The 26,478-nt window shown below is 39.2% G+C and overlaps 1 protein-coding gene across 4 annotated transcripts; it reads right to left on the bottom strand.

The window, feature by feature from the left end:
* Nucleotides 1-229: 229 nt before the first annotated feature.
* Nucleotides 230-21,030, bottom strand: LOC102777914 (Fc receptor-like protein 5). Of its 4 annotated transcripts, none has more exons than XM_087838781.1 (6): nt 20,988-21,018; nt 20,868-20,903; nt 19,045-19,308; nt 18,720-18,965; nt 459-635; nt 230-350 (listed from the first exon to the last, which is right to left on the bottom strand). In XM_087838781.1, the coding sequence occupies exons 1-6, from the start codon at nt 21,016-21,018 to the stop codon at nt 247-249; spliced, it is 858 nt and encodes a 285-aa protein (XP_087694907.1). In that variant the 3' UTR covers nt 230-246. The 4 variants fall into 4 exon arrangements, with proteins under 4 accessions (XP_087694907.1, XP_087694906.1, XP_087694905.1 ...); XM_087838780.1 differs by lacking the exons at nt 18,720-18,965; nt 19,045-19,308; nt 20,868-20,903; nt 20,988-21,018 and adding exons at nt 711-956; nt 1,036-1,299; nt 1,642-1,677; nt 1,762-1,866 and having other exon boundaries at nt 459-653; XM_087838779.1 differs by lacking the exons at nt 18,720-18,965; nt 19,045-19,308; nt 20,868-20,903; nt 20,988-21,018 and adding exons at nt 711-956; nt 1,036-1,299; nt 1,642-1,677; nt 1,762-1,866.
* Between the last annotated feature and the right edge of the window lie 5,448 nt (nt 21,031-26,478).

Genomic DNA, 26,478 nt, shown 5'->3' with positions numbered 1-26,478 from the left:
CAGATCTGAAAACATCTGCAGGTTTCATTCAGAAATAATCTGAATACTTTGTGAAAAATACCTTAGGTACAGAGCTGCAGTAACATACACAGTACATCATGGAAATCCTCCTCTTAGGATGAATATTTGTTGTTTATCTGCATGAAAATATCCAGAGATGAACATCAGAGTCCATTTACTCCAATGACGTCAGAGGTGAAGAGGACAAAGTTAGTGAGGACCACAGAGACACAACAGAAGTTTGTTTCAGAAGTGATGCTCTGTGGTGACATCAGTAATTACATCCTCATGTTTATCCTCTAATCCCTGCTCAGGATGAGTGGGAGGGATTGAGACGGAAAGTTTGTTCCCTGCACAAACAAAAAATATGAAAAAGTATCAGATGTGAGACAATGAAGATTTCAGAACAAAAGGAGTTAATCATCAGCACATTAAGTGAGAAAATGATTCAGTTTTACCTTTAGCTCTGTGTCGATATAAAGACACCATGAAAAGAGTGGAAATGAAATATGGACAGAACACCACCAGGTGGAGGACCACTCTGATAGCAAGGTGGAGGGTGGAGGAGTGAGAGGCCAGTGTTGTGGAAGAGGGAAGAGCAGAGGTGATGGGCATCACTGTGGCTGTAGGTTTTTCTGCAGAGAGAATCCCACCTGTTCAGGTGAATATGTGGATGAAATAAGAGCTGAAATCAGAGTGAAGCTCCTCACCTGTGACAGTGATCCAGCTGGATGGAGACTCTCCATGACCGCTGATGTCACACTTGTAGAGGCCTTCATCAGACCTGGAAACATGCTGGATGGTCATGTGACCTGTAGCCTCATTCCCAATGAAGATACCATCTTTATAGAAAGCAGCTGGGAGGTTGGAGGGAGTGGTCTTTGTTTTACAGAGCAGAGTGACGTCATCTCCCTCCATCACAGGGAGGACAGGACTCTGCAGGATCACTGATCCACCTCAACACAGAGACAAACTACAGCATTTCATCCATTTACACACAGCTTCATCAACACTAACTCCACACACTCAGCTTACCAGTGACTGTCAGGTTAACCATGATACTGATGGGACCCTCTCTGGACTCACACCAGTAAACTCCACTCTCCCATTTGTACATGTAGCTGATGTTACAGAAAGAACCAGCTGATTTCCCCCAGTCAGCCCCACACTGAGTCCTCTGTCGTGTGCTTGTGTTTCTCCTCAGAGTCCATCCAGCAGAGCTGTCGTCCTCCTCACAGCTCAGAGACACAAAGTCTCCTTCAAAGAACTGAGAGCTGCTGGGACTCACAGTCAGACGAGCTGTGAGTAATAGAGTAGTAGAGGATATATAGACCAGGGCCCATATTACATTTCATATCTTAACTTCTAGTCCCATATTCCTTGTTTTCATTCACTATCAATTGTTACTGGATGATAATAAATCAGATATTATTTCTTACATAAGAGTCTTTGCTAAGGTGCAGATGTATTTGAGTGTAAGACATCTGTTTAATTGTAATTCAACCTGAAATTATGTAGACTGACAGGAGTAAGATAACATTGATTTGACTGAAGTTTGGCACCATGTTCTTAATAAATGTGTCCCACAGTCTCCTGGAAGAGTGAGTCAGGTTTACAGTGTGACAGAAGAAGGTTACTGACCTTGGTTTGTGGTGCAGCTCAGCAGTGAGATCAGAACTAAAGAGAAATTAAACTCAGGTTAGTTCAAGGTTTCACATTCAACAAGACAGCAGAGGCATGAAAAACACAGAGTGAACTTACAGAGCAGACACAGCAGAGACGTTTCCTCCATCCTGCAGTTCAATGGTATCAGACCAACACTGACATCAGCTCAAAGTGACTTCAAGCAAAACCCTCCTCTTTCTCGTTGACTGGCTTTCAGTGTTGTGGTTTCCTCCAGAAATGCACTAAAGTGAACATCAGCACCTGTGTAATGCCTTCACTGCCAGTCCGAACAAACCACAGGGATGTGTTATAGCTCTAGCTGACACATAGAGTAAAATTACTGACTATGTTACTGAAAGGATTGCTTTTATCAATTGTGTTACAGATTGAAAGAAATAAGTTTTGTCTTCCTGTAGCTGACAGCAGGAAGTGACCTGGAGGTGGTTTTGTTCCTGTTGACTTCTCTCTGTTCCAACCACTAACATGTGGTCAGAAACTGTGTGGATGCACGACATCAAACTGCATCACGCTGTGGTTAAAGTTTTTATTATTTATTATTTATTATTATTATTTATTTATTTCTAAATGTTGTTCAGTGAACTTGAAACGTACTTCAACAGGCTTTTGTTTCAGCAATGGAGTGTTGCATGGTGAGCATGCATATGGGCCATGGCGGATGAGTGCATTACTTATTGTTTTCTTTGAAAAAATCATTATGAGATGTGTGTTGTGTGAAAACTTGCTAAAAAGTTACCTTTTTATGGGCGATCAGTTGGGAAAGAATCAGCTGATATCAATTTCCACCAAGTGGCAAATTACTAATTACTGATAGATTTCAACTGGTGTCATAACTTTCCACGCCTTTTTCCACCTGCTTTTCTTCACATGCTAAAAAAGTTTTCCCTTTGTTATTTCTAATTATTACACTTCATTTATGGACAATGGACATCTATGGTTGGTTTGGAGATGTGTACATATATATATATATATATATATATATATATATAATATATATATATATATATATATATATATATATATATATATATATATATATATATATATATATATATATATATATATATATATATATATATATATATATATGTATACATCCATCCATCTATCTATATATATATATGTATGTATACGTATATATATATATATATATATATATATATATATATATATATATGTATACATCCATCCATCTATCTATATATATATATGTATGTATACGTATATATATATATATATATATATATATATATATATATATATATATATATATATATATATATATATATATATATACTGTTCGGTGTGATACTGTTCTGATTCAGAATACAGACAAGCGACATTGAATTTGACATATTGAATCATTCAGAACTTCTGAATGAGTCAATATGTCGCTTGTCTGTTTGAGATTGTCATTGTTTTAAATAAAGTGTATAGAGAAAAAAATTCTTGAGCTTTGTTTACTTCCTGTTTGAACAGGTATTTCCTGTGTGCTTTAATGTTTTTATTTATTTTTATTTTGTTAAGTAGTGATTGTAGGCTGCTAACAAGTGGAAACATGTTTAGTTTATAGTATAATAATTAAATAAAAGATACAAATCAGTTAGTCTACCTAGTTGCAGCCGCTGGTTCACCTGGAAGATTCCAGAACATTCTGGAAAGGTAAGGAGGCTACGTAAGCTCCCGTCACGGGATCACTGTGTTCATTTATGAGTAGCGTTCACAGAAAAATCAAAATCAAATTTGTGCCGGTACGTCAATACGGCGCTCTGGTAGCAGCGATTTATTAAATGATGCGTCATTGCTGCCGCCATATTGTTTGAAGGCCAAGGTAGTTAATTAGGTTAGTACATGAATAAAAATCGTCCTAACTTGGTGAATGATAACCCAAACTCGTTACAAATGGTGGTATTGTATGATACAGAACATGGTTGCAGCGGTCTCTGCCTGAAGCCCATTTATAAAATAGATTTTGCTCATTTCAACAAACAGTTCTTTCTCCTTTCTGTTAAAGTTAATTTCTATTCTCCGGTTGTTAAGTGATTACGTGTGAACCCTGCTTTGGGGAATACTCTGAGTTTATTAAGGCTGTTGTGTTTTTAACATGTTTTAATGCTGTGGTATCTTGTTCTGTTTAATCTCAACAAGCCCCTATTTAAGAGAAAAAAAAAGTTAGTGATCACTGTTGGCATCTCTCGGTTTTTATTACCACTATTCATCGGCAGCACGTGTTAAAGCGCCGTTTTTAAAACCTTACCATGTATCTACAGCCCAGCCCACGTAGCAGTAAATTAATGACTATTCTTGTATTGTGGATGGATTATCGTTTGAAGCTTCTGAATGTCCTCCGACAAAGTCAAGTCACACCCCAGTCATCCCAAACAGAGGAAGGACCTGATGCACACTGATGTACACAAAGCACAACATGTGATCATTTATATTATTTGAAACAAATGCTATACGTAGGCAGGTATTTTGTAATACATTTTCAATTCATTTTAAGTTGTTCATTCTACTTTATTTTTTTGTATTGAGAAGGTTTTTCTTTTCTTTTTTAAACAGTGATATGGAGGGTATTTTGAAGTTCAGACTGGTACAGTTACAATAGAAAGGCATCACTTTATGGCAGCAGTCGCATAGATGTCCTAACTGTCAAATACATTAGATGCTTCATCAAGTAGGTAGTGATTGGTAATTTATTAGTGTATGAGCTGTGTTCTACATATCCAATGGCCTGGGGTGAGTAAAAGAAGTTTGGGTTGGTAACGTGTTTACAGCTGACTCATTCACCTGTAAAGAAATTGACACTCACTTGTGGGCCTTTTCACATTCAATTCCTAACAAAGAGTCCTCATTAACCCCCCCTTGTGGATACTTTTAAAAGTAAAGAAAGATGGGAGGCAGAGCTCACGATGACCAGAAGGGACAGGATTAGAAATGAGTACATCATAGTGAAGGGGGACATGTAGAACAGCTAGTATGGTGCATGAAGATCATGAGGACAGGGTAAGATGGATGCAGGTTATCCACTGGTTATCTAGAATTGGCCAATGGTATGCTGCAGCAGTTTACCACTATTATCAGATGGTCAGCCCACTTGTTTAAACAAAGCAAATAGAAAGTCTGATGGTGTTATAGGTTATTTTGATGAAAAGTGTCAATGTGATTGTTTCTCTTTTTTCTCTCTCTCTCAGAACTATCGGCTGCTCTTGACTGGTCTGCTGCGGTGTCCTCCAGGTTTTAGTTGTGAATTTGATCCAACACAGTTGATTCAAATGGCTAAATCACCTCCTCAATAGGGCTGTGCGATATGACCAAAATCTCATACATTTGCTGTTACCGTTGTTGCTAACCACAACGCATAAAAACAGGCGCTTGTCCGTCCGTAGTGTGGTTATATTAAATATAAGAGAAAGAGAGAACTTTAAGAAATTAATATAGCCACTACAGTGACCATCAAAACGATGAAAAAATATTGCCGTAAACAGTTTATTTTGCGACACCACGAAACAAACGATAGCGTAAAATGAAACGATAGATGTTTTTATATCGGCATCCGATATATATCGTTATATCAAACAGCCCTACTCCTCAACATGTCTTGAAGTTTTCCAGAGGGAAGGGTAATGAACGAATCATTTGATTCAGGTGTGTTGACCCAGGGTGATATCTAAAACCTGCAGGACACTGGACCTAAAGGCCTGGAGTTCGATGCCTGTGACTTAGAGCAGGGGTGTCGAACTCCAGGTGCACAGGGCCGCTGTGCTGCTTGTTTTCCAACTAACCTGCCCTTGTAGCTTATTATTGGCAAAGCATGCCTGCTCCAGGTTATCAACAACAGATAGGGCGGGGATATCTCAAAAACAAGCAGGATGCTGGCCCTCGAGGACTGGAGATAGACACCGCTGCTCTAAGATGATACTCAAGGAAAAAATCTGAAGGGGGGAAAAAAAAAAAAATCAGACGGCTTTCAAAATTTCTTTATTGGTTTCAATTGTGCCTATTTTAACCTTTATTTTTTTAAGTTGCATTACCTGTTTGTAAATGTACTAATTTGACAGCAGTGACCTACTGTAGAAATTTCTACATCTCTCTGTGTAAAATGTCACCAAGTTTATAAATGTCCTTAAGTAGAGTGACCTGGGCAAGAGGTCAATAGACGTTGTAACAAGTAAACAAACTGACACTCAAATTGGGCTAATTTGATCTGAATGAACACAATATCAAGATGTGTGTGTGTGTGTGTGTGTGTGTGTGTGTGTGTGTGTGTGTGTGTGTGTGTGTGTGTGGAGAGATATAGATTATGGTTGACATGGGTACAATTTGACCTGATATGAAGGACTTTGGAAAACTGTAGGTATGAATACCATCCTGGAGCAGTGTGCAGTGACTGATCATCTCAAACATCCTTCGTTTCAGCCAACAGCAGCAGCTAGTTCTTGGAGCAATTTTTTTTCCCCTGAAGTCTTTTTTTTTTTTCTTTTTCCTCTTAAATCCGAATTTTATTTTTAGTTCACTATAGTAACCCTGCACTTCATCCATCCACAGACCTACTATGGCTACATGACAGGTGTCTGACCTAAGTCAACTTCAACAGGAGAAGCGAGCCTATGGAGCTAAATTGAAGTCAAAGGTTTTATTAATTTGATAGTAAAACTGAAATTCTAAGTTTTGATGTCTTGGTGCATGGTCAATAATCCAGGTATTTATGATGATTTTAAGTTTGATATTTAAAAACAAAAAATGTGTTAAAATAATTATCATAAAAAAAAAAAAAAATATATATATATATATATATATATATATATATATATTTTTTTTTTTTTTTTTTTTTCTTTTTTATATTAATTTTGAATTAATTATTTTCATGCAAATTGTTTTTGTTTTTTTTTGTTTTTTTACAGTTTTATTTCTTTTGGCTTTTCTTAAATTTGAAGTCTAATTTTTTTAGTTTCAGACTTAAGATCAGATGTTCAGATCCCGATTTTGTATTTTGGGCGTGTATCATGGGGGAAGGGCAGAGTGTGGACTAATGATTAACAGCTGCTGTGACACATTTGTTAGAAATTAAAAATAAATATTTTAGTTCAAGGTGGCCACCGCTCGTCACAGGTTGCTGCAGACACCAGCTAACAGATAGGAAACACGGTTTCTGATTGTCTGATGATGGACTGTATTCCTGGGTGAATGTTTGTAACATTAACTCAATAATTAACTTAGTCATTAGTCAAAGCCTCGCCACTCCATTGATAAAGGCCCACAACGCAATACTAAAAATAAAAAGGGTGTGATGCTGAAAAAAAAGTACAAATAAATAAATTAATAAAAAACTTTATTCAAGATAAAATAATACTTTTTTTCATATCAAAACTTAGAATTTCAGATTCAAATCACGTAAAACTTTTAAACCCTCATTTAGCTCCACAGGTCCATTTAAAAGAGGAGAAAAAATCCAAACAAATGAACTTGTTCTGCCTGCCAGGGTGACCTAGAGCTAGGGTTGGCAAATTTGCTATCAAGAGTCATTTCTAAGCAGTGTTTGACCAAATCTGTTTGAGATCATAACTCATATTTGTAATATACTTTTCACAGCCTGTTGAGCCTGTTCATATTCTGAAATGGTCATAATCACACCAAGTGACTTTGCAGCAGGCTTCTTCTGATTAGTTGGTACTTGATTGAAGAATTGACAATGATTGAAGTAAATAGAAAAAAATATTAGCGTGGATATTTATTTAGGCTTACTTTGATAGCCCATTTTGATTACTACCTGTGTTTGTGCAAAAGATTCAAAAGTAGCTGCATTATAAGTAAGGGTGAGGAGCTCAGTCAAATGTAAGGTACTCTACGGAGGTAACTAGGTAAAATGTTTTGGATGTGTCCCATTGGGTTGATGCCCCCGGCAGCCCAGGACACGCTGGAGAAGATCACATCTTTTGGCTGGTTTGGGAATACCTCAGTGTTCCCCTGAAGAGATGGAGGAGGTGATTGTGCAGAGAGAGGTCTGGGTTAATCTGCTTAGACTACCCCTGTGATCCAGATTAGAATAAGTAGCAAAAGATGGATGGGTGGGCAGTCTAAAAATATTTGCTTAATAAAGGCCAACTTAATTGTAATTTTGACTGAAGTGCAGAAGCAGATGAAGCATACAGTAAGCAGTGTTGGTGGTGAAAGCAAATAAATCTGAATACACATTGTTACACTCTAATTATTTGGATCTAGAGTCCATAGCTAGAAACACGAAACACTAGACATTTGTGTTTACATTCATGTCAACTACGAGTACTGAGGTTCAGCAACATTAAGATTAAAATTCAGGTGTTAGCCTCCTTACATGTGGAGGGTGTGAAGAATCAGTAATAGAAACTATATACAAACGTGTGTGTGTGTGTGTGTATATATATATATATATATATATATATATAACAATAACGCTTGGGTAAGGTAATGCCATCCACAGTAAGAATCTGGTTAGATACCATATTTCTAAGATTTTCAGGGCCGAAAACAACAACCTCAGTTTTATCTGAATTAAGAAGCAGAAAGTTAGAGGCCATCCAGGCCTTTATGTCTTTAAGACATTCCTGCAGTTTAACTAATGTGTGTTATCTGGCTTTGGGTGTCATCTACATGGGAGTGAAAATGTATACTGTCTTCTAATGACGCTGCCTAAGGGAACCATGTATAATGTAAACAGAACTGGTCTTAGCACTTAACCCTGTGGACCTCCATAATTAACCTTAGTGTTTGAAGAGGACTCTCCATTTACATGCACAAATTGGAGTCTGTTAGTTAGATATGATACGGTTTGTATCATATCAAGCTCCTTAGACCCCTCTATTAGCTGTAATGTTTAGATTCGTAAAGCACGTTATGAATGAGGAGAGGAGTGTAAGGAGAGCCTATTTGATTCATCAGACCAACAAGTTGGAGTCCAACAGACCAGGTTTCCTAAAGGATCGGATGTACAGAGGCACGCAATCAGTTGACAAAGCAGACATCCACAAAATGTGATCAGTGCTATTGTATGCAATAAAATATTCTGTCTTTTCCTCAGCTCAGCCAAACAGTTTACCACATCACAGGTTGCATGCGTATCACACCACAAACATAACCATGATTCTTACTGAAGCACTATTGAAAATCTCCATGGCACACATTGATCTGTTTTTCCTACTAACTGCTGATGGGGTGGTGCATGTGTAGTGGGCTGTTATGTAGAATAGAATAGAATAGGATAAACCTTTATATCCCACGGATGAGAAATTTCGGTTTTACAGAACTCTTACAGCAAGGGAAAATAAAAATATAAAAGGAAAACAAGGTGGTCCTATATACATAAGCAACCGAGTTCGTATATACAAGTATATACAGGTAACAATGTACAGAATATGTATAGAAAAATTGTACAGAGATATATATGAAATGTACAACAAGCTGGTGAGTAAGATGACCAAAAGAATGTTAAGCTGCATTATAGAGTCTGAGAGCTGCTGGTAAGAATGACCTGCTGTAGCGCTCCTTCCTACACTGTGGGTGTAAAAGTCTACTGCTGAACGAGCTGCTCATTGCTCATACAGTCTCATGCAGGGGGTGGTAGGTGTTGTCCATGATGGATGTTAGCTTAGACAACATCCTCTCTTCCCCAACCTGCTCGATGGACTTCAGCGGATAGTCCAGGACAGAGCTGGCCCTCCTGACCAGTTTGTTGAGTTTCCCCCGGTCTCTCTCTGCCATTCCACCTCTCTAGCAGACGCCACCACAGTGTCGTAAAACGTCCTTAGTGTCCTGTTCACCCCGAAGGATCTCAGCTGCCATAGCAGGTGGAGACGACTTAGACCCTTTTTGTAACGTGTATTTGTGTTAAAATAGTGCTGATAACATCAGCTGACTGCACCACACACTAGGCAAAAATCAGGGTTTCTGCAGCTTATCGGTCTGGTGAACCACCTGTCACCTGACTCAAAAAGACTCCTCCACACAATCCACATTCATTGGATTGATTCAAGTGCTTCACAAACCCGAACATTACAACTAACAGCTGGATTTTCTCGTATCAGTGCAGCTTGTCAAACAAGAAAGCGTGAAAGTATATCCTTGGTTTCTTAACTTAGTGTCACAGGCTCAGGAGGGACTCAGATGCACAGAGATCAGTTAGTTTATTTTCTCACACCGAGTGCCACTATGTACAGGTGAAGGAAAGGGGTTTGAGGTCTCCAGGGGTCACGAGGGCAGTGAAGGAAAAACACAAGCGGGTTATTCACACACGGGGCTTCTCCTCCCAGGGATTCCTCTTCGCACCACACCGACTCACCACACTCACAACAGATCAGCAGCAGCAGGTCCTCAGGTGGGGCATGCAGAATCTGGCATGAAAGAGTAGATTGGTATTAGAATGACGCTCAAAAGAAACTTGAAGAAAGCTGATGAATACAGGAAACACTGATAAGGGTTACACAGTAATCCAGCAACGAGGCATTCCCAGCAGCTGCCTTAAGTAGTGGGCTTGAGAGAGTGCTGATCACAGATGATTGTTTGCAGGGGCGGGAGTCCACAATGAACTCTGCCCCGGTAGAGCGCAGGGCGCGAGAGGGGAGCGAGAAGGGACAAAATAGACAAAAACACTTGTAGCCATACAGTATGGGCTCAAATTGTGGTCATAAATATTTTGTACTGGTAAATCAGGATTTGTATGTGTAAAAAGAATTTGTGTGTGTAAAAAAGATTTGTGTGTGGACTTAGCCAAAAAATACGTGTGAAACTCTGCACTCAAGTTTCAAGTTACAAGTATGAATTTTGACCCTATTTTTCTTCCTTTCATCTGATTGGCCAATGTCATGTCAATCACAAATTTAACTATCCAATCAGTACTGACTCAGCCGAACAGGCACTGGGACCATGACACTTAGACTTATTGTTAAAGTCAAGCGCAGCACAAAAGTGATCCCTGTTGACTGATTTTCAGGTTTAGCGTTATGTTCCTCTGAGTTATTGGTTCTGTTACTAGTTAGCTAGCATAAACAAATATAAGTCGATTGACCGCAACCAATCTACCAACTCAGTAAACTAATTTTCTGTACTGACACAAGATGGGGCTCAACATTTTTAAAAACTTGAACTTTGAGTACTTATTTTTTAAATCCAGCTTCACAGACTGGGTCACATCCATGTCAGTTTATGAGTGCAGGGCCACATGATGTAAATTAGCCTTTATATATGTATAGTTGTGGACATGAAACCCTCTTAAATCTTTACTGGCTGTTTTAAAATGTTATTTAGAAAAAAACAAAAAAATCATTTATCATCAAATATCTACTATCCTGCTGCAGAGTGTGTCACACTAATATTTCATTCACATAGTTCACTTAGCCTGACTTAGCCACCTTGTCTCCTTTACTTGTCTTTAAGTCACACACTTAAACTCAGATTACCCGATTTGAATAAAAGATAAACACAAAAACATCTTTCTAATACATTAATTAAAATGTTCATCAAGAAGCAATTTAATTTAAGATCAGCATAGTCAGTGATCTTTAAGTCAGATTAAATACGGTACTTACTATGATTAAACACTTTAATAGTGTTAAAATATCATCAAACAGCTAACTGTGGAACATTTTTCTCTGTTTCTTCTTAGTGTTTTTTTTTAAATTTCACTGAAACATGAAAAACACGTGCAAAATGATGGAATCTGTATTTTACAGGAAAAGGTCGGGTTTTTAAATGCCTTCAGCAATATGGCTGCAGCAAATACACGTCTTACTACCCCGATGCTTTGTTTCTGTGCTTAAATCTGTTGTCGTCTACTCTGCATCCTCTTTCAAGAAGTCTGCATCTGGGAATTGTTTTAGATTTGATCAACAAACAATAGATTCAGTCTTTCTGGGAGAAGCTGTAGCACATCAGCCCAGTTTAACAATAAAACTGGTAAATTTATAAACCATCAGCAGTGGTTGAAGTTCACACTTCCACACTTGAATAACTGAGCTCATCTTCATTCAGAGTGGATGGATGTCAGCTGAAACTGTTTGAAGGGCTAACCTCTATCTGTTTCTTTCCCCTCTTTTTCATTTTTATGTATTTATTTTTTCATGTGTGAAACACATGGGCCCGGCGTGGCTCAGGGCTTTATGCACTGGCAAAAACATTGAAATGTGTAGCTCATGTTAGAAACCTCAGAGCCGGATTTATTTACAAATATTATTTTTATATAATTTTTTTTTAAAACAAATAAGTGTGATAGTCATTTTGTCCTGATTGAACAGCACACACAGAGTCTTATATAATATACTCTCTCTGGTCAGCTCAACAAAGCTAACTGGTTTCTGATCCTTAGTGTAGTTTTACATTAACCTCTCTGCTCTATGCTGCTTTCTCTTTCAGGCCAGGAAATCATCACAGCTGAGTCTGGACAAGACAACATCACTCTGCCATGTCAAGCTCCAAACAACAACACCACCCATGTAGAGTGGAGAAGAACTGACCTGGAGGAACAATATGTCCTTTTGCACCGGGACGGTCACTTATATCCAGATAACCAGCATCCATCTTTTGAGAACCGGGTGGATCTGCAGGACAAACAGATGAAGGATGGAGACGTGTCTTTGATTATGAAGAATGTGACGATTAATGACACTGGAACATACGAGTGCCGTGTTGTTGAGACAGGAACATTTGGTTTGAAGCTCATCAGTGTCATCTACCTTCATGTTGATCCTCCAGGTGAGTGAGCAGAGTTGAGTGTGTGTGTGATCAGAGGTGAAGCTGCTTCCTGGTTGTTGATGTTTGTTTCTAAAGATGTTGTTGATGAGACTTTGTAGAAAGCAGCTGGTCTGAGTGATGTGATCAGAGTGCAGTAGATAATGTCTGACAGCAGTTTGAAGAGGAAATGGATTCTGTTCTGTTCTTCACTCATCACCTACCTGACAGCTGACACCTCACACCTGTTTCTCACCTGCAGGTCAGACAGGAGGACTCACGATTGTTCTGCTAACGGCCATTGCTGTGCTGCTTCTTGTTGTTGCTGTTGTTGCCATCACTGGCATATTAATCTACAGAAGATGCAAAAAACCAAAATATCAGAATCCAAACACACCAAAGGACTGTGACTCACCTGGCAAGAGGTTGTTGTCCTTATTCACTGTTTTTTGTTATCAGTAATTTTTTTCCCAAGCTGGGAATTTTATTTTACATGTCTTTTTCTGACACATGCCACACTCATTAAGCCACACCCATGTGTGATTAGCTGAGTTGTGTTTGGCATGTTGGATTCAAGGCATGTCCCCCTCTTTGAATTGCCACCTTATCGTGGTGTCGGGGTTTGTGAGCTCAGACGATCCTGGGAGCTGAGTTGTCTGGAGCGTTCAGCTCTTGGTAGGGTCTCCCATGACAAACAGGTCCCAGGTGATGAGCCAGACTAAGAGCAATTCAGTAACATTTAACATTAAATGAGGCTTTTTTTTTTTTTTAATGTTGTTTGTGTACATTTTGGTTGTATAGACAGGTTAAAATACACCCATTTCTCTCAGTCTGTTATCTTTAATGTGATTGTATTATGTCTAAGTAAGGGTCTGTGTCCACAGGAAGCTGTTTTTCCTTTTAATAGCTCGTCTCTCAAACACTTATTGATGCCAGCTGCCTGTTAGCATAAGCTTATACTCCTTCACAGTTGACAGAGTCTGGAAACCAGGATAAAAATGGCTGATTTTTTTTTTCATAGTTTGTCCAAAAACTAGAACAAAAACAGCTTCCTGTTGATAAAAACCTTTAATTTGCAACTCCACATGTTTGTAGTCCAGCAGTTTTCAAACACTAAGTCTCTGCTTGTGCAAAACAAACAAGTATCTGCTGATGCTGTGACCTGGGAATAAAATGTAATCTCCATCATTATTAATTTTTTTTAAGATTAATTGACAATGATTCAGTTCCTGAAATGAGACACAGGAGAAAATATTTGAGAACTGCTGATTTAGTGGATTGAGAAGCACAAAACATTATACTACATTATCCGTGTTTACAACGTGGAAATTAACTGTGTACAAAGCCTGAAATGTTTGCGAATGTATTAACACTAACTTGTGGTGTTTTGTATTGAAGTGATTCTGTTTGAGTTCAGATATCTGAAATTAAAGTACTGTCATGGTTTGTTTGTTTTTGTCTTTTTTTGTTTGTGTATTTTTTCAACCACTTGGAAGCAGAAAAGCAGCTGAAAATAAAAGATTAGACTCAACTTCACTGAAGCACAAGGAGCTTCCTTCTACAAACAGATGCTGTAAACACTGGTGCTGTGTCTATGATATGTTTATGAAGTACTGAGTGGTTTACAGCGCCATTACAAAGTGACATTGTAACCTGTACAAATTTATAAAGACACAGAGGAGTACTGTAATGTGTTACATGTTTTAAATGTGAACTTGCTCCAGCTTCATTCAAGATTACGCTGAGATAAACAGACATAGATTCAATCTTTCCACACACAGTTTGGTCCACAGAGATGTTAGTCATGTCTTCTGATCAGATCTCTTCTTTCTCTGTGGTTTTACTTCCTGCTGTGTTTTCAGGGCTCTGAATGTGTCCTTAAACAATTTAGAAAGGTTCACTTACTGTTAGTGATGCAGCATTTTAAAGGCTGTTACTCAGAGGTCTGAAGTAAATCTGCCAAACTGTCATGTCTGTATAAACCAATCAGATCTCATTCTGCACTCAGATCTGTGTTTGTAGCTCAGGTTGACATTTGAGTGAGGAAATATTCACCTGTGTTTCTAACATGTATTCAAGGCTCCATTAATATTTGTTAGAGCAGCAGGAACTAAACTTGGTGCAGAAATGTCTGAATGATGTGTTGAGACATCAAAGAAAAACATTCCTCAGTGCTGACCCACCCAGTGAGCCAGAGGCTCCTTAACGGGGATCCCAACACAAGGTAGACAGACAGGTTTTCAAAAATGATGATGTTCTTTAACTGATGTCATCAAACATTGTGTAACACTTTTTTTTCTTTTTTAATAATAGAACCTCTTTTAACCTTGAATGTTCTCAAACTGGTACGACACATTTAAGAATGTTGTGGGAACGTTTCTTGTTAGTTGGTGCTGCTGACGTCCAAGAAGATGAAAAACGTTTGTGAAGATCAACTGTGCTTTTATGGAGGCTGTTAAGTCAAATATTTAGTACATCACGTAAATCCTTCATCATGCATCTACAGGCTGAATTCCACATTTGCACATTTCTTCTGTGTAAGAGCAGCTCAGTGTCAGACGGTCTCCAAACCCTCAGAAGAAACACTTTAGTATTTGTCTGCGTCAAAATGTAGATTACAGATCTTAATTAATGCTGTTACAGGTACAGTAAAAACATTATGAGAACAATCACAGTCATTATTTACTGAAGTGAAGCGAGGACAGACGGATGAAGGATGGAGGCATGTCTTTGTCGGGCGATCGTGGCTCAAGAGTTGGGAGTTTGCCTTGTAATCGGAAGGTTGCCGGTCGTCTCGGTCGTTGTGTCGAGGTCTTCACCTGCCGTCTACTGGTGTTGGCCAAAAGGGCCGATGGCAGCCTCGCTTCTGTCAGTCTGCCCCAGGGCAGCTGTGGCTACAATTGTAGCTTGCCTCCACCAGTGAGTGAATGGATGGATGGCTGGGTGTGTAAAGCGCTTTGGGGTCCCTAGGGGGGACTAGTAAAAGCGCTATACAAATACAGTCCATTTACCATTTTACCATAGAAGGATGTGATTACTGCTAAAGCGGGAACATTTGAGTGTTGTGTCTTCCAGAGAGAAACAAGCTGCAGAAATACAGCCAATTTTAAAACTAAGCATATCAGCACCAGTAGCCTCAGTGTTGATCCTCCAGCACTGTAGATTAATAAATGTGCTGCATGAATGTTTGTGGGCTTTATCCAGCTTGGTCAGAAAGACTGGAACAGTGCACAAATATTATATTATATAAGATGGGGAAGAAATCCATCAAAAATGTTGGTTTAGTAAGTTAACTATCACAGCTCTGTCATTAAGACACGGAAAAATGTAATCGTTTCTAAATGGTAATCTATCTAAGTGCACATCTAAACTATCTAAACTTCAGCATTCCCTGAATGCCCCAGAACTTTTAAAACCTGTCTCCTGCTGTTGTTTCAAGTTTTCAGTGTTGTCATTTATCAAAAAAAAAAAAAAAAAAAAAAAAAAAAAAATAGACAGAAAGCTGGTGAACATCTAGCAAGAATAGGAAAAGAAAAAGATCTTTTGCAAACTCTGGAGTTTGCAGATAAAGATTTTTTCAAATGTATATATTCATGACCAATTAAAGAAAAACAAAAACTGAATATAAAAAGTCACTGTTTGTGTGTTGATGCTGTTGTTTTCCAGCACAAACCCAACTCTAAAAGCAGCTGGATGCTGATGTTGGAGGAAAAGATCTGACTTGCAATCTCTGCTCGGATTCCTCCCAAAGGTGTTCTTTCAGGTTAAGGTACTCTGTACAGGCCAGTCACATTCTTCTACACCAAACATGCTCATTCATTTCTTTATGGACCTTGCTTTGTGCAGTGGTGTGCAGTCATGTTGGAGCTGGAAGAGACTATACCCAAACTGTTGCTGATGAGGACAGATGTTCAAATTTTAGTAGATAATCATTTAATTTGTTATTGTTGTTTCCACTGAGAACAAATTCAGTTATAAGTCCTTTGTCCAAGCATATGGAAAACTACGGTGCATTTTACATTATTGGATAGTAGAGAAGAGCCATTCTATGAATGCTGTTAAGTATTTGTATAAGTATATCACACCTGTGAGGAGTGTTTCAATATTTATATCTTTTATTAGATGTACATGTGGTTTTGGTTGGAAGTACACTGAGAGAGGACTTTTTTTTATTAGTGATCTTAATAATATTTTTTTTCATATTAATGTAATTTTTAATTTAATTTAATGTTATTTCATTTTTTAAATAAATGTACTGGGCACTGTAATGATGTTAACAACATATAATTAGTGCATAAACATACATACCTAAAGGCTTTGACTTTGGCATCCTAAGTTCCAATAGTGACTATAATAAAATGTGATGTATTGCTGCTCTATGATATATTTCTAAACTATTTGTTTGTTTGTCAAAGCTGCTGGAAAGATATATTAAGTCTTTGTATTTACATTTAAAATTCATTATATGTGAAAATGTACTTTTCTTTGTTTCCGTTCTAAGGATGATCTTACTAACTGTAGTAGTGAAGACAGCTGTAAAGAAAACCCTATTTCAGTAAGGCAGCTGCACTCATCTGCTTCTCAGAGTTACACCATGACAACAGCTTCCTTCCTCAAAAAAATGTGCTCCCAAATTTCACCCCTCTTGCCTCATACAGTAAAAGGTCTTGAATTATGAGGCCCCATCATATCCCTGAATCTGAGGTTTCATCATGTGCTCAGACTGGTGCACCATCAAAAACTCAAAAACTTTATTGAACAACAAGAAAATGCAGTGAAGTAAATTACAATACCCTCAAACTGTGCATAAGCTACATCCACACTCAGTGTGTGATCGGTGTGTTTAAGTCACCCAGTCTGTAGATGGCAGCATTAGTTCTATCTTCTCCACCTTTCCTTATAACCATTCCTTTAGGTGACTTACTGCTGCTGTTACATTAACCCTGGAGTATGCATCAACAGATGCTCATACAACAAGTGGCATAAACTTATGATATAACTGTGGCTAATACTTGACCTAAATATATAGGTTAAATGTTTAAAAATTTGCACTCACATTTACATCTGTGGGCAATTTAGAATCGCCAATAAACCTAACCCCACCAACTGCATCCAGGAGAAAACGTGAAATGGACACACATGCAGAACTTGCAATACAGATAGGAGAAGAATATATTTACAATAAAAAGTAGTCAGAAGTGAGCAAATAATGCACAATTACATTTTAGGGACCTTACTTGCCAGAAACAATTAAGCTAGGCTGCTAATATGTGTTTATATTTAATGTTTTGATAATGTCTGTTTAAAGATTTGCCATTGACTATTTTCATGTTGGCTTGAAATAAAATTTCTCCCTCTGCTGGTACTGCAGCTTACTGCAACTTCTGCATGCACACAGCCATAGTCTCAATACTGACATCATTACTCTAGTCCAATCATCTTCTTTTTAACCTTTTTGTGAGCCAATCAGCTGCCATTTTGCACGGTTTAAATCTCAGTGCTCTTCTGTCATTTTCCTTTTTAGACTCTAATTCACTTAATCCACCTCCTCCACATCTCCACTTTGAGAGATACCTCAGTCAGAGCTCCATCTAAACCATAGTCTTCATCAGCCCTCTGCTATACACAAATTTAACATGAAGAATTGAGGACTAACAAAGATAATCAGTTTATTGATTTTACACAAAATATGGTTACCGTGTGAGTAAACATCAGTCACATGTGGTTGGCACACTAAAAACGTCAGAAAGAGCACGTCCTCCTTCACTTTTGGTGTCTGTGCTGGCAGATGTTCTCACACACTGTAAAAAACGTAATCATTACAAAAACACACAGTAAAAGCAACCAATTGATTCACAGCTCGAAACATCAGAACACATTTAATTTTAAGTTAAGGTAGAGAGGTTCAGATGTGGTGCTCTTTGTTGATGGCAGTGATGTTGTAATTACAGTCATCATCCAGTCCCTGCTCAGCCTGGTGGGGTGGGCCAAGAGAAGACAGAGTTTAAACAAAGAGAGGAATTAATCATCAGCATATTGATTGATCAGTGAATGATTCAGAGTGTTACCTTTGGCTCTGTGTTGATATAAAGACACCAAGAGGAGAGTGGAGATCAAGTATGGACAGATCACCACCAGGTGGAGGACTAGTCTGAAATTAGGATGGCAGAGGGAGCAGCCAGGGTTTGGAGCTGTTGTGGTGGACAGTGATGTGGATGTGAGCAAAGTTGTTGTGGTGGGTGAAGCTGTCGGTATACGTTTATCTGAAGAGAAAATTGTAGCTGTTAGTGTGAATATGTGCATTAAATTAGAGGTTTATTCAGACTGAAGCTCCTCACCTGTGACAGTGATCCAGCTGGATGGAGACTCTCCATGACCGCTGATGTCACACTTGTAGAGGCCTTCATCAGACCTGGAAACATGCTGGATGGTCATGTGACCTGTAGGCTGCTTCCTGATGAAGACGCCATCTTTATAGAAAGCAGCTGGGAGGTTGGAGGGAGTGGTCTTTGTTTTACAGAGCAGAGTGACGTCATCTCCCTCCATCACAGGGAGGACAGGACTCTGCAGGATCACTGATCCACCTCAACACAGAGACAAACTACAGCATTTCATCCATTTACACACAGCTTCATCAACACTAACTCCACACACTCAGCTTACCAGTGACTGTCAGGTTAACCATGTTACTGATGGGACCCTCTCTGGACTCACACCAGTAAACTCCACTGTCCCATGGGTAGATGTAGTTTATGACACAGGACGAACCAGCTGATGTTCCCCAGTCAGCTCCACACCGAGTCCTCTGTTGTTTGCTTGTGTTTCTCCTCAGAGTCCATCCAGCAGAGCTGTCGTCCTCCTCACAGCTCAGAGACACAAAGTCTCCGTTAAAGAACTGAGAGCTGCTGGGACTCACAGTCAGACGAGCTGTGAGGAAAGGGGGAGGATATATAATATCTGCGTGTGATTTGCTTGGTTGAATCAATACAGAACAAGAACCTGAACCTGTGGCCCATGATCGCGAAGCTGAAACACATTACAGAGCAAAGCCAAGTTCACAAATTTATTGAGATTTTAAATATCTCCTGTTCATCTCAGTAAATGAATGAGCCTCTAAACCAGGGGTGTCAAACTCAAATACACAGTGGGCCAAAATTCAAAACTGGAACAAAGTCGCGGGCTAACATTAATATTTATTGAAAAAAAATCTTCCTCCAGATATAAGAATTAATCTTTTGTTATGGACTCAAACAAGTTTTGCTGAAAAACTGAATATGGAAAAAGCAAAGCTTAATACTAAACTATATATATAAGCTGTATAATACCAGTAGGCCAGCTCTAATAGTAATTTGGTATGGCTTCACGGGCCAAATGTAATTACGCTGCGGGCCAAATTTGGCCCGCGGGCCAGAGTTTGATACCTATGCTCTAAACTTTCCTTTTTTAGGGAGATTTGAAATTTGGGCAAAAGAAGGCAATGTGGTGCAGACAAGGCAGGAAAAGTCATGTTTCTCAGGAAAATTGAATATTGAAACAAACTAAATAACTGGAATGAATGTTTAGTCATTGTTTTTTTTATGTTTGTTTTTTAAGAGTTAGCATTTACTGCTGTTACATTTTCATATCAAATACAAGTTAAGTCGATCTGTACATCCAATTTATGCTGCTTATCTGGGCTTGGGTGGCTGGGGAAGCACTCTGAGCTGAAATTTCTCAGGGACATCACATGCTCCTGAGGCAGCCTAGAGGTGCCCTGTAACATCCAGAGCCTTCAGGAACTCAGGGTGAATCTCGTCAACCCCAGTCAAGGTTAGCAGTTTGCCACCAACACTGTAAACAATGTTTGTAGAATACCGCTTCCCTCTCCTGCATCATCTGACAATTGCCAGAATCGCTTTGACGTTGACCAAAAGTCACGTTTCATTGTCCCACTGAACTCCCAAACCTAAGTTTTTACAAAGACGCACTCCGCTCATCCTGCCAGCACCTGTTATCTCCTTCTGGAGTCCCACAGACTAATAAAGCCCAGTAGGACTCCTCCTTCATGACGGCTCCCTTCAGCTCCAGTGTCCATCATCTGGTTCTGGGATTACTTCAGAGACAGGTGCCAACAACCTTGCAGGATTCTCAGCAATAGAGGTGCAGAACATTGCCCAATCTGGCTCAGTGCCCCCAGCCTCCATTATAAAGCAATCAAACCAATGCTGGAGGTGGGAGTTGAAATTTTGTGGAGTGAGGCTTCTCCCAGATGTTCCCAGTGCACCCTCAGAACAAAAGAGTATCTGGATGATGAATTCTCCAACACCCCATCAAGGATACAAGGATACAAGTTAAGTTGGTTATTTAAATAAAATATAAATAATGGAGACTGTCAGCAGGAGTGAGATAAGACTGATCCGATTTTATACATTTTCTATCACCATGTTCTTAATAGCCTCTTGAGAGAGTGAGTCAGGTTTACAGTGTGACAGAAGAAGGTTACTGACCTTGGTTTGTGGTGCAGCTCAGCAGTGAGATCAGAACTAAAGAGAAATTAAACTCAGGTTAGTTCAGAGTTTAACATTCAACAAGACAGCAGAGGCATGAAAAACACAGAATGAGCTTACAGAGCAGACACAGCAGAGACGTTTCCTCCATCCTGCTGCTCAATGATATCAAACCAACACTGACATCAGTTCAGAGTCGCATCAAGTAAAACCCTCATCTTCGTCCTTCTCCTTTTCATCTTCCTCTTTCTCTTTGACTGTCTCAGAGTTGTGGCTTCTTCTCCACTGAACACCATGAGAAAGTTTCAGTTTTTGGTTAAAACAAACCAAAAAGAAAATTTTAATGCTGAAACTGAAAGGCTTGGATTGAAGCAAAATCTACAACTGACAGCAGTTTTGTTGACAACATCTTATCAACCACCCCATTTCCCAATTAAAATAAATAAATTAATGTTTTTTAGGTTGATAGAGGCAAGTATTTAATTTTTTTCTGTATCTGTTAACTGATCTGGTCTCAGTACCAAGAGGTTCCAGCTTCTCTGTGTTTTAATCTCTGACACCTGGACAGAAACCGTGTGAATGCACGAGATCAGACCACATGTCATGCTCTGGCTGATGTGCTGCTATGAGATCTCTTCTTTCTGCTCTTAAACTACCAGATGTATTTTGCAAATCCTCAAAACATTAACTCTGCATGCTGTTACAAGGTTGATATGACAGAAATATAGCTGAATGTGTCTGAGAGAAACCACATCACACACACAGAGCATGTGTAACTGTAGAAAACACCCAGAGTCAGTGAGTATCTCCCCATAATGTTCAGATAAGACAGTGTGACATGGGTCTCTTTATAGCTGAAATAAAATGGTTATAAATCAGTTATTTGAGGACTTTTAAAGGATGTTTTCTGCTTAAAGGTCACACAGAGCTGACAGAGAACATGGACTGTATTACTGAATCTCAGCAATAACTTTGTGTTGTCTTATTTTGATTGTGTTGATTTTGTTTCATTTGAAACATTTAAGGTATTCACTTCCAAAGCTGTGAAATAAAATAAATAAATACCAAAAATAAATAAATAACTAAAAATAGCTGTGATGTCAGTAAGTACACTCCCGTTCCAATTGTAGAAGGGTTGTGCTGCGTTCTTGGGAAGTCGGGACTCCTGTGTCAACTTACGAAGTCTGGAATAGTGAAAAGGTGAGTACGGACTCTCGTACGTGAGTATTGAGAAATGGCCTAACAGTCTGCAGTCTATGAACTAACCTCAGCAAACCCAGTTAACAATGTTAGCTCGGTGGCGAGTAGCCTTCATTAATAGTAATAAAATTCACACAACAATAATACATCGAAGATACTGAAGTTTCGCCCATCCCATTCTTTTTATGAAGTGGTGTCGGAAATGGATTCCTGCCCGTGCACTGCTGGCTCTGGGTCCATTGTGTAACTGACGCCATCAACATTAACAGGACACTTACATTACAGCCTTTATTGCTTATTTTGTTTGGATTTACAGTAATCAGAATCAGAGAAACTGTATTAATCCCAGACTGAAATAGAGTTTAAAAATAATTTTCTTTCTTTTTTTTTTTTTTTGCCTGTCCCATTTGGTTCTTTAGCCGTCAGAATTGTTGTCTGAAGACCAACAAGGACACCCAATGGATTTATTTTGCCAAATGGATCATCACGGCATTGCCGTATTGGTCCATTTGATCGACCTTTGTTTTTATTATTTATTTTATTTTATTTTCAGTTGTTACAGACGGGACAGACATGAGTGAGGGATAGGAAAGGGAGAAAGAAAGAGGAAGGAGAAGAAAAACAGAAGGGGAGAGGGACAGTGAGAAAGGGGGGGAAAAAATATCTCCTGGATCACCTGTTGAGAGAAAAAGAATATAAAAGAAGCAAAAAAAAAAAAAAAGAGCAACATACTAAACACAACACCATCGCATTAATCTAGCTAAGTGTAAACAGCAGTAAATACTAAATATTGAATGTTGTTGTGCAGCACGCAGGACAGACAGCGCACAATGTGCTTTGAAGTAGCAGCCAAGAAAGGTGTGATTTAAGTCTACGAACAGTGAACACCTGTGTGCACACCTGTGTGGATCAGTGCGCTTGTATTCAAATGGTTTCCCCATGTAATGGTCTGCAAGAGGATGTAGAGAGCCATAGCCCCGTCCCCCAGGGCATGAAGCAGGCATGGAGGAGATCCAGGCCCCAGACATCCAGAGGCCCCAGAGTGCGAGAGCCCACGGAGGACCACCGGAGGGGTATCCGTGCCACCCTCATGGGAAGGGCTGATCCCCAGACGAGGGGTCACCCAGTAGCCGAGCAGAAGCTAGAGGGGGCTGCACTGGCATGCCCACCGGCTCTGCCGGCAGCCAGCTGTGCCAGAGTGAACCGAGCCGCAGGCACAGAGGCGGGAGGCCCGAGGGCCCCCCGCGCCCCGGAAGAGGCCTGACCGAGCAACAGGCGCCAGGCCCCGCCAAGTAGCCACTGGGAGTGAGCTGGTACATACCTGAGCGCCCAGCCCCGGACACCAAGAACCACCAATGCACCGACCCCTGAGGGCATCAGTCACCGGCAGGGAGTGTGGTGAGGGGAGATAGGCCTCCACACTTGGAGGGCCTGGGAGTTCCCAGAGAGGTGGAGTCTAAGACCCGACCTGACATATAGACACAGACAAACAGGCACACACAGACACAAACATGCATTCCCACCCTCATGCACACATATACAAACACTCAGCACTCACCCAACGTAGGAATAGACATAAATGGACATGTACACACAATCACACGCCCCAAACATACTCTATACCCCGGGTCCAGGTACCCTCGCCCCCAGAGGGGGAAACGGCACCCAGACTGCCGTTTGGGTGCCGTTGGGACAATATTCCCCCAAACGGGAAGGGAAAAAACAAAACAAAACAAAAAACAAAAAAACCTCCAAAAAAACAAAATTGGAGAAGGCATAGAGAGGGGATAGCCTAACATATGGAACAGGAAGTGAGTCCCGTGTATTCTATTTAGTTCAACAAAGTAACAGTATTCTGAATATCACCTATTTAAATGGTAATGGAATGGCATACAGTTACTCATATTTTGTGTTTTAAATAAATAACGCTGGTAGATGTGTTCCGTTAATCCCCAACACTGCCTATTAAAAGAGGTTAATATTGGAGGGGAGTTAAAGGGATCTGCTGGATTGATAGTGGCCTCCTTGCTGTTCGTCAAACAAAAATAAAACATAAAAAACAACAGATTTAGGATTCACAGCAGCCTCCAGTCTGCTGTTCCAGTTATTTTAGTTTTCATTCCCAGATTTCAAACATTCCTATAACTGGGAATAAAAGAAAGAATGTCCAACCCACTTATACTTACCCTCAGCAGGCAGTAGGTTGTCATCCAGAAACTTATCTTAAAGCAAAATGTGGAGCACCATTTGATAACAGTTGAGTTCCTTTTGTTTATTTTGCCCCAACAAAGAGTCACATTTAAACAAAGAATGTTCAGATTCATCCAGTAACAGGTATTCATCACATGTGGGAGAGATACAGGAAAATGTGTAAGAGTTTATATGATGTATTTTTCAGTCTGGTAATCCTTCATCAACAATAAAAACATTTTAACTCTGAATAACTAACTATAAACATATCACAACATATAGACATTAAGTTGTTTACAGTTATTTTCTTGTTGTCATTTGCTAATACCCAGTACTAGCAGTAGATGGCAGCAGACTCTGAAGGCCTTTATAAACCACAAAACTAACGTCATGTCTATGTTCTTCTTTATGTTCGTTGTCTCTATGTTTCACATTTAAAATACATGCTATCTAATGGAAGCATGATTAGCTGTGGTTCTATAATTTTTTTCTTAATTTCCATGCTCTTATTGTGAAAGATGTTGACACTTCCTGTAATCAACTGGATCATGGGAGCTGTCCAGTTTGAGCACCCCGGGGCGACTGTTGTTGACTGTGATCTTTTTATTTGCCATACAAATGAAACTGAATTGACTGAGTTGAATTATTTCAATCAAACAATTAATTCAATTAAACTGACTAAACATGATGAAATGTTTTCTTTTTCATCAAACCAAATTTCATGATTTTGAGTTTGAAAGCACAGAATGCTTTTAATTTAATAATGAAACAGTTCATTGAGTTTCTGAAAGCTGACATATAAATTGCTGCTTGTAACCCACACAATGTAGCGATGCTCATGCTGTTTATAGTCTGTGGTTGCAGTTAATTTGTTTGTTTCCTATCTGAACTGAAGACAGATGTTTTATCGGTCAATTCAAATTTTCCATCAGTCATCTTCATGAAACCCACAGGACAACACGAGAAGAGCAGCTGGACTCCACTGGCTGGACTGGTCGACTACTGGAGATTGGAGTAAATGACCTCTGGCTCCAGAAAATCTGAGCACACAAACATGCACAGCTCAACCCACAGCTCTGCACAAAACCAAACCTATATGCAGTTAAATCGCAACAAAACAACAAAAGAACTGTTGAGTGTCATCAAAATGAAAGATTATTGATCAGAGCTCAGACAGTTTAAATAATATAAATGTTATTTTTAGGGCAGGGTGTTCATCTTTCTAAAAATCATTGTCCTTATCAATGTCAAAACGCCATGAATGAAGCTCAGTACTTCTTCCAGCATTTTCACATTAAAAGCCTTTCTGTCATAAATTAACTTTTAATTTGAAAGAAAGCCAGCAGGAAATGCTTAGGTTTAGTAATTTATGGAAAAAGAAACAATGAGCCTCAGCAGAGTGCTGACTGTATTACTCACCTAGAAACCGCAGATCGGGACCTGCTCTGTGTTTATGTTACAGATACACTTCCTGGTCACTTTAAAGGATCATTTCAACCTTTTAGAAAACAAACTAATCATCTTATAGTGAAGAATAACTGTACCTGCAGGTCTGTTTGCTCTGAAGCCAATTTGTTCATAACTGGTTCTCACTTCTGAGTAGATTGTAGCTGGATCACTCTCTGCACAATGAAGCAAATTTTAAAAAAGGCTGCAGGTTTTTACAGGTCATACTGGCAGCCTTTTTGTTCGATTCTTACAATGAAAAGTGACATAACAGAGAAAAAAACTGATAACCGAATGGAAACTAAAGCTTTTTCCTAATTCATCTGACCCTTGACCTATGATCTTGAAGAATTATATATGACAACTGTGTATTTTATTATCTTTACCCATATGATTGGAGCACAACTAGCAGAAATCTACAAGCTATATAAACTTGAGGATTTTAACATGTGTTCATGCAGACTGGGATTTTTGGAAACTTTACTGCTTCACTGTGACGTTGTATTGAAGTCATGACTCATGTGACCCAGGGCCCAGTATAATGTTGTAAAGTTTGAAGAACATCAATAGAAATGTTGGGTAATAAACCATTTTTATGATATTTCTCATTTGGTGTGGCCTTAACCCGATAGTAATTGGTCTAATTCCATCCAAAACAAAGATTTGTTAAAAAAGACAAAAGTATTAGCAGTGTGGTGATTCTATATCGGCAACTGTGTATAGCTTTGCTGCTGTTAGAGAAGAAATGTGCAGATCAGGTCATTTTGGTCATGTG

This window comes from Neolamprologus brichardi, chromosome 3, assembly GCF_056152115.1.
Source record: "Neolamprologus brichardi isolate AB-2024 chromosome 3, ASM5615211v1, whole genome shotgun sequence".
NCBI classification, from domain to species: domain Eukaryota; kingdom Metazoa; phylum Chordata; class Actinopteri; order Cichliformes; family Cichlidae; genus Neolamprologus; species Neolamprologus brichardi.
The sequence above is the reverse complement of the archived record's forward strand: the minus strand, read 5'-3'. Positions and strand labels throughout refer to the sequence as shown.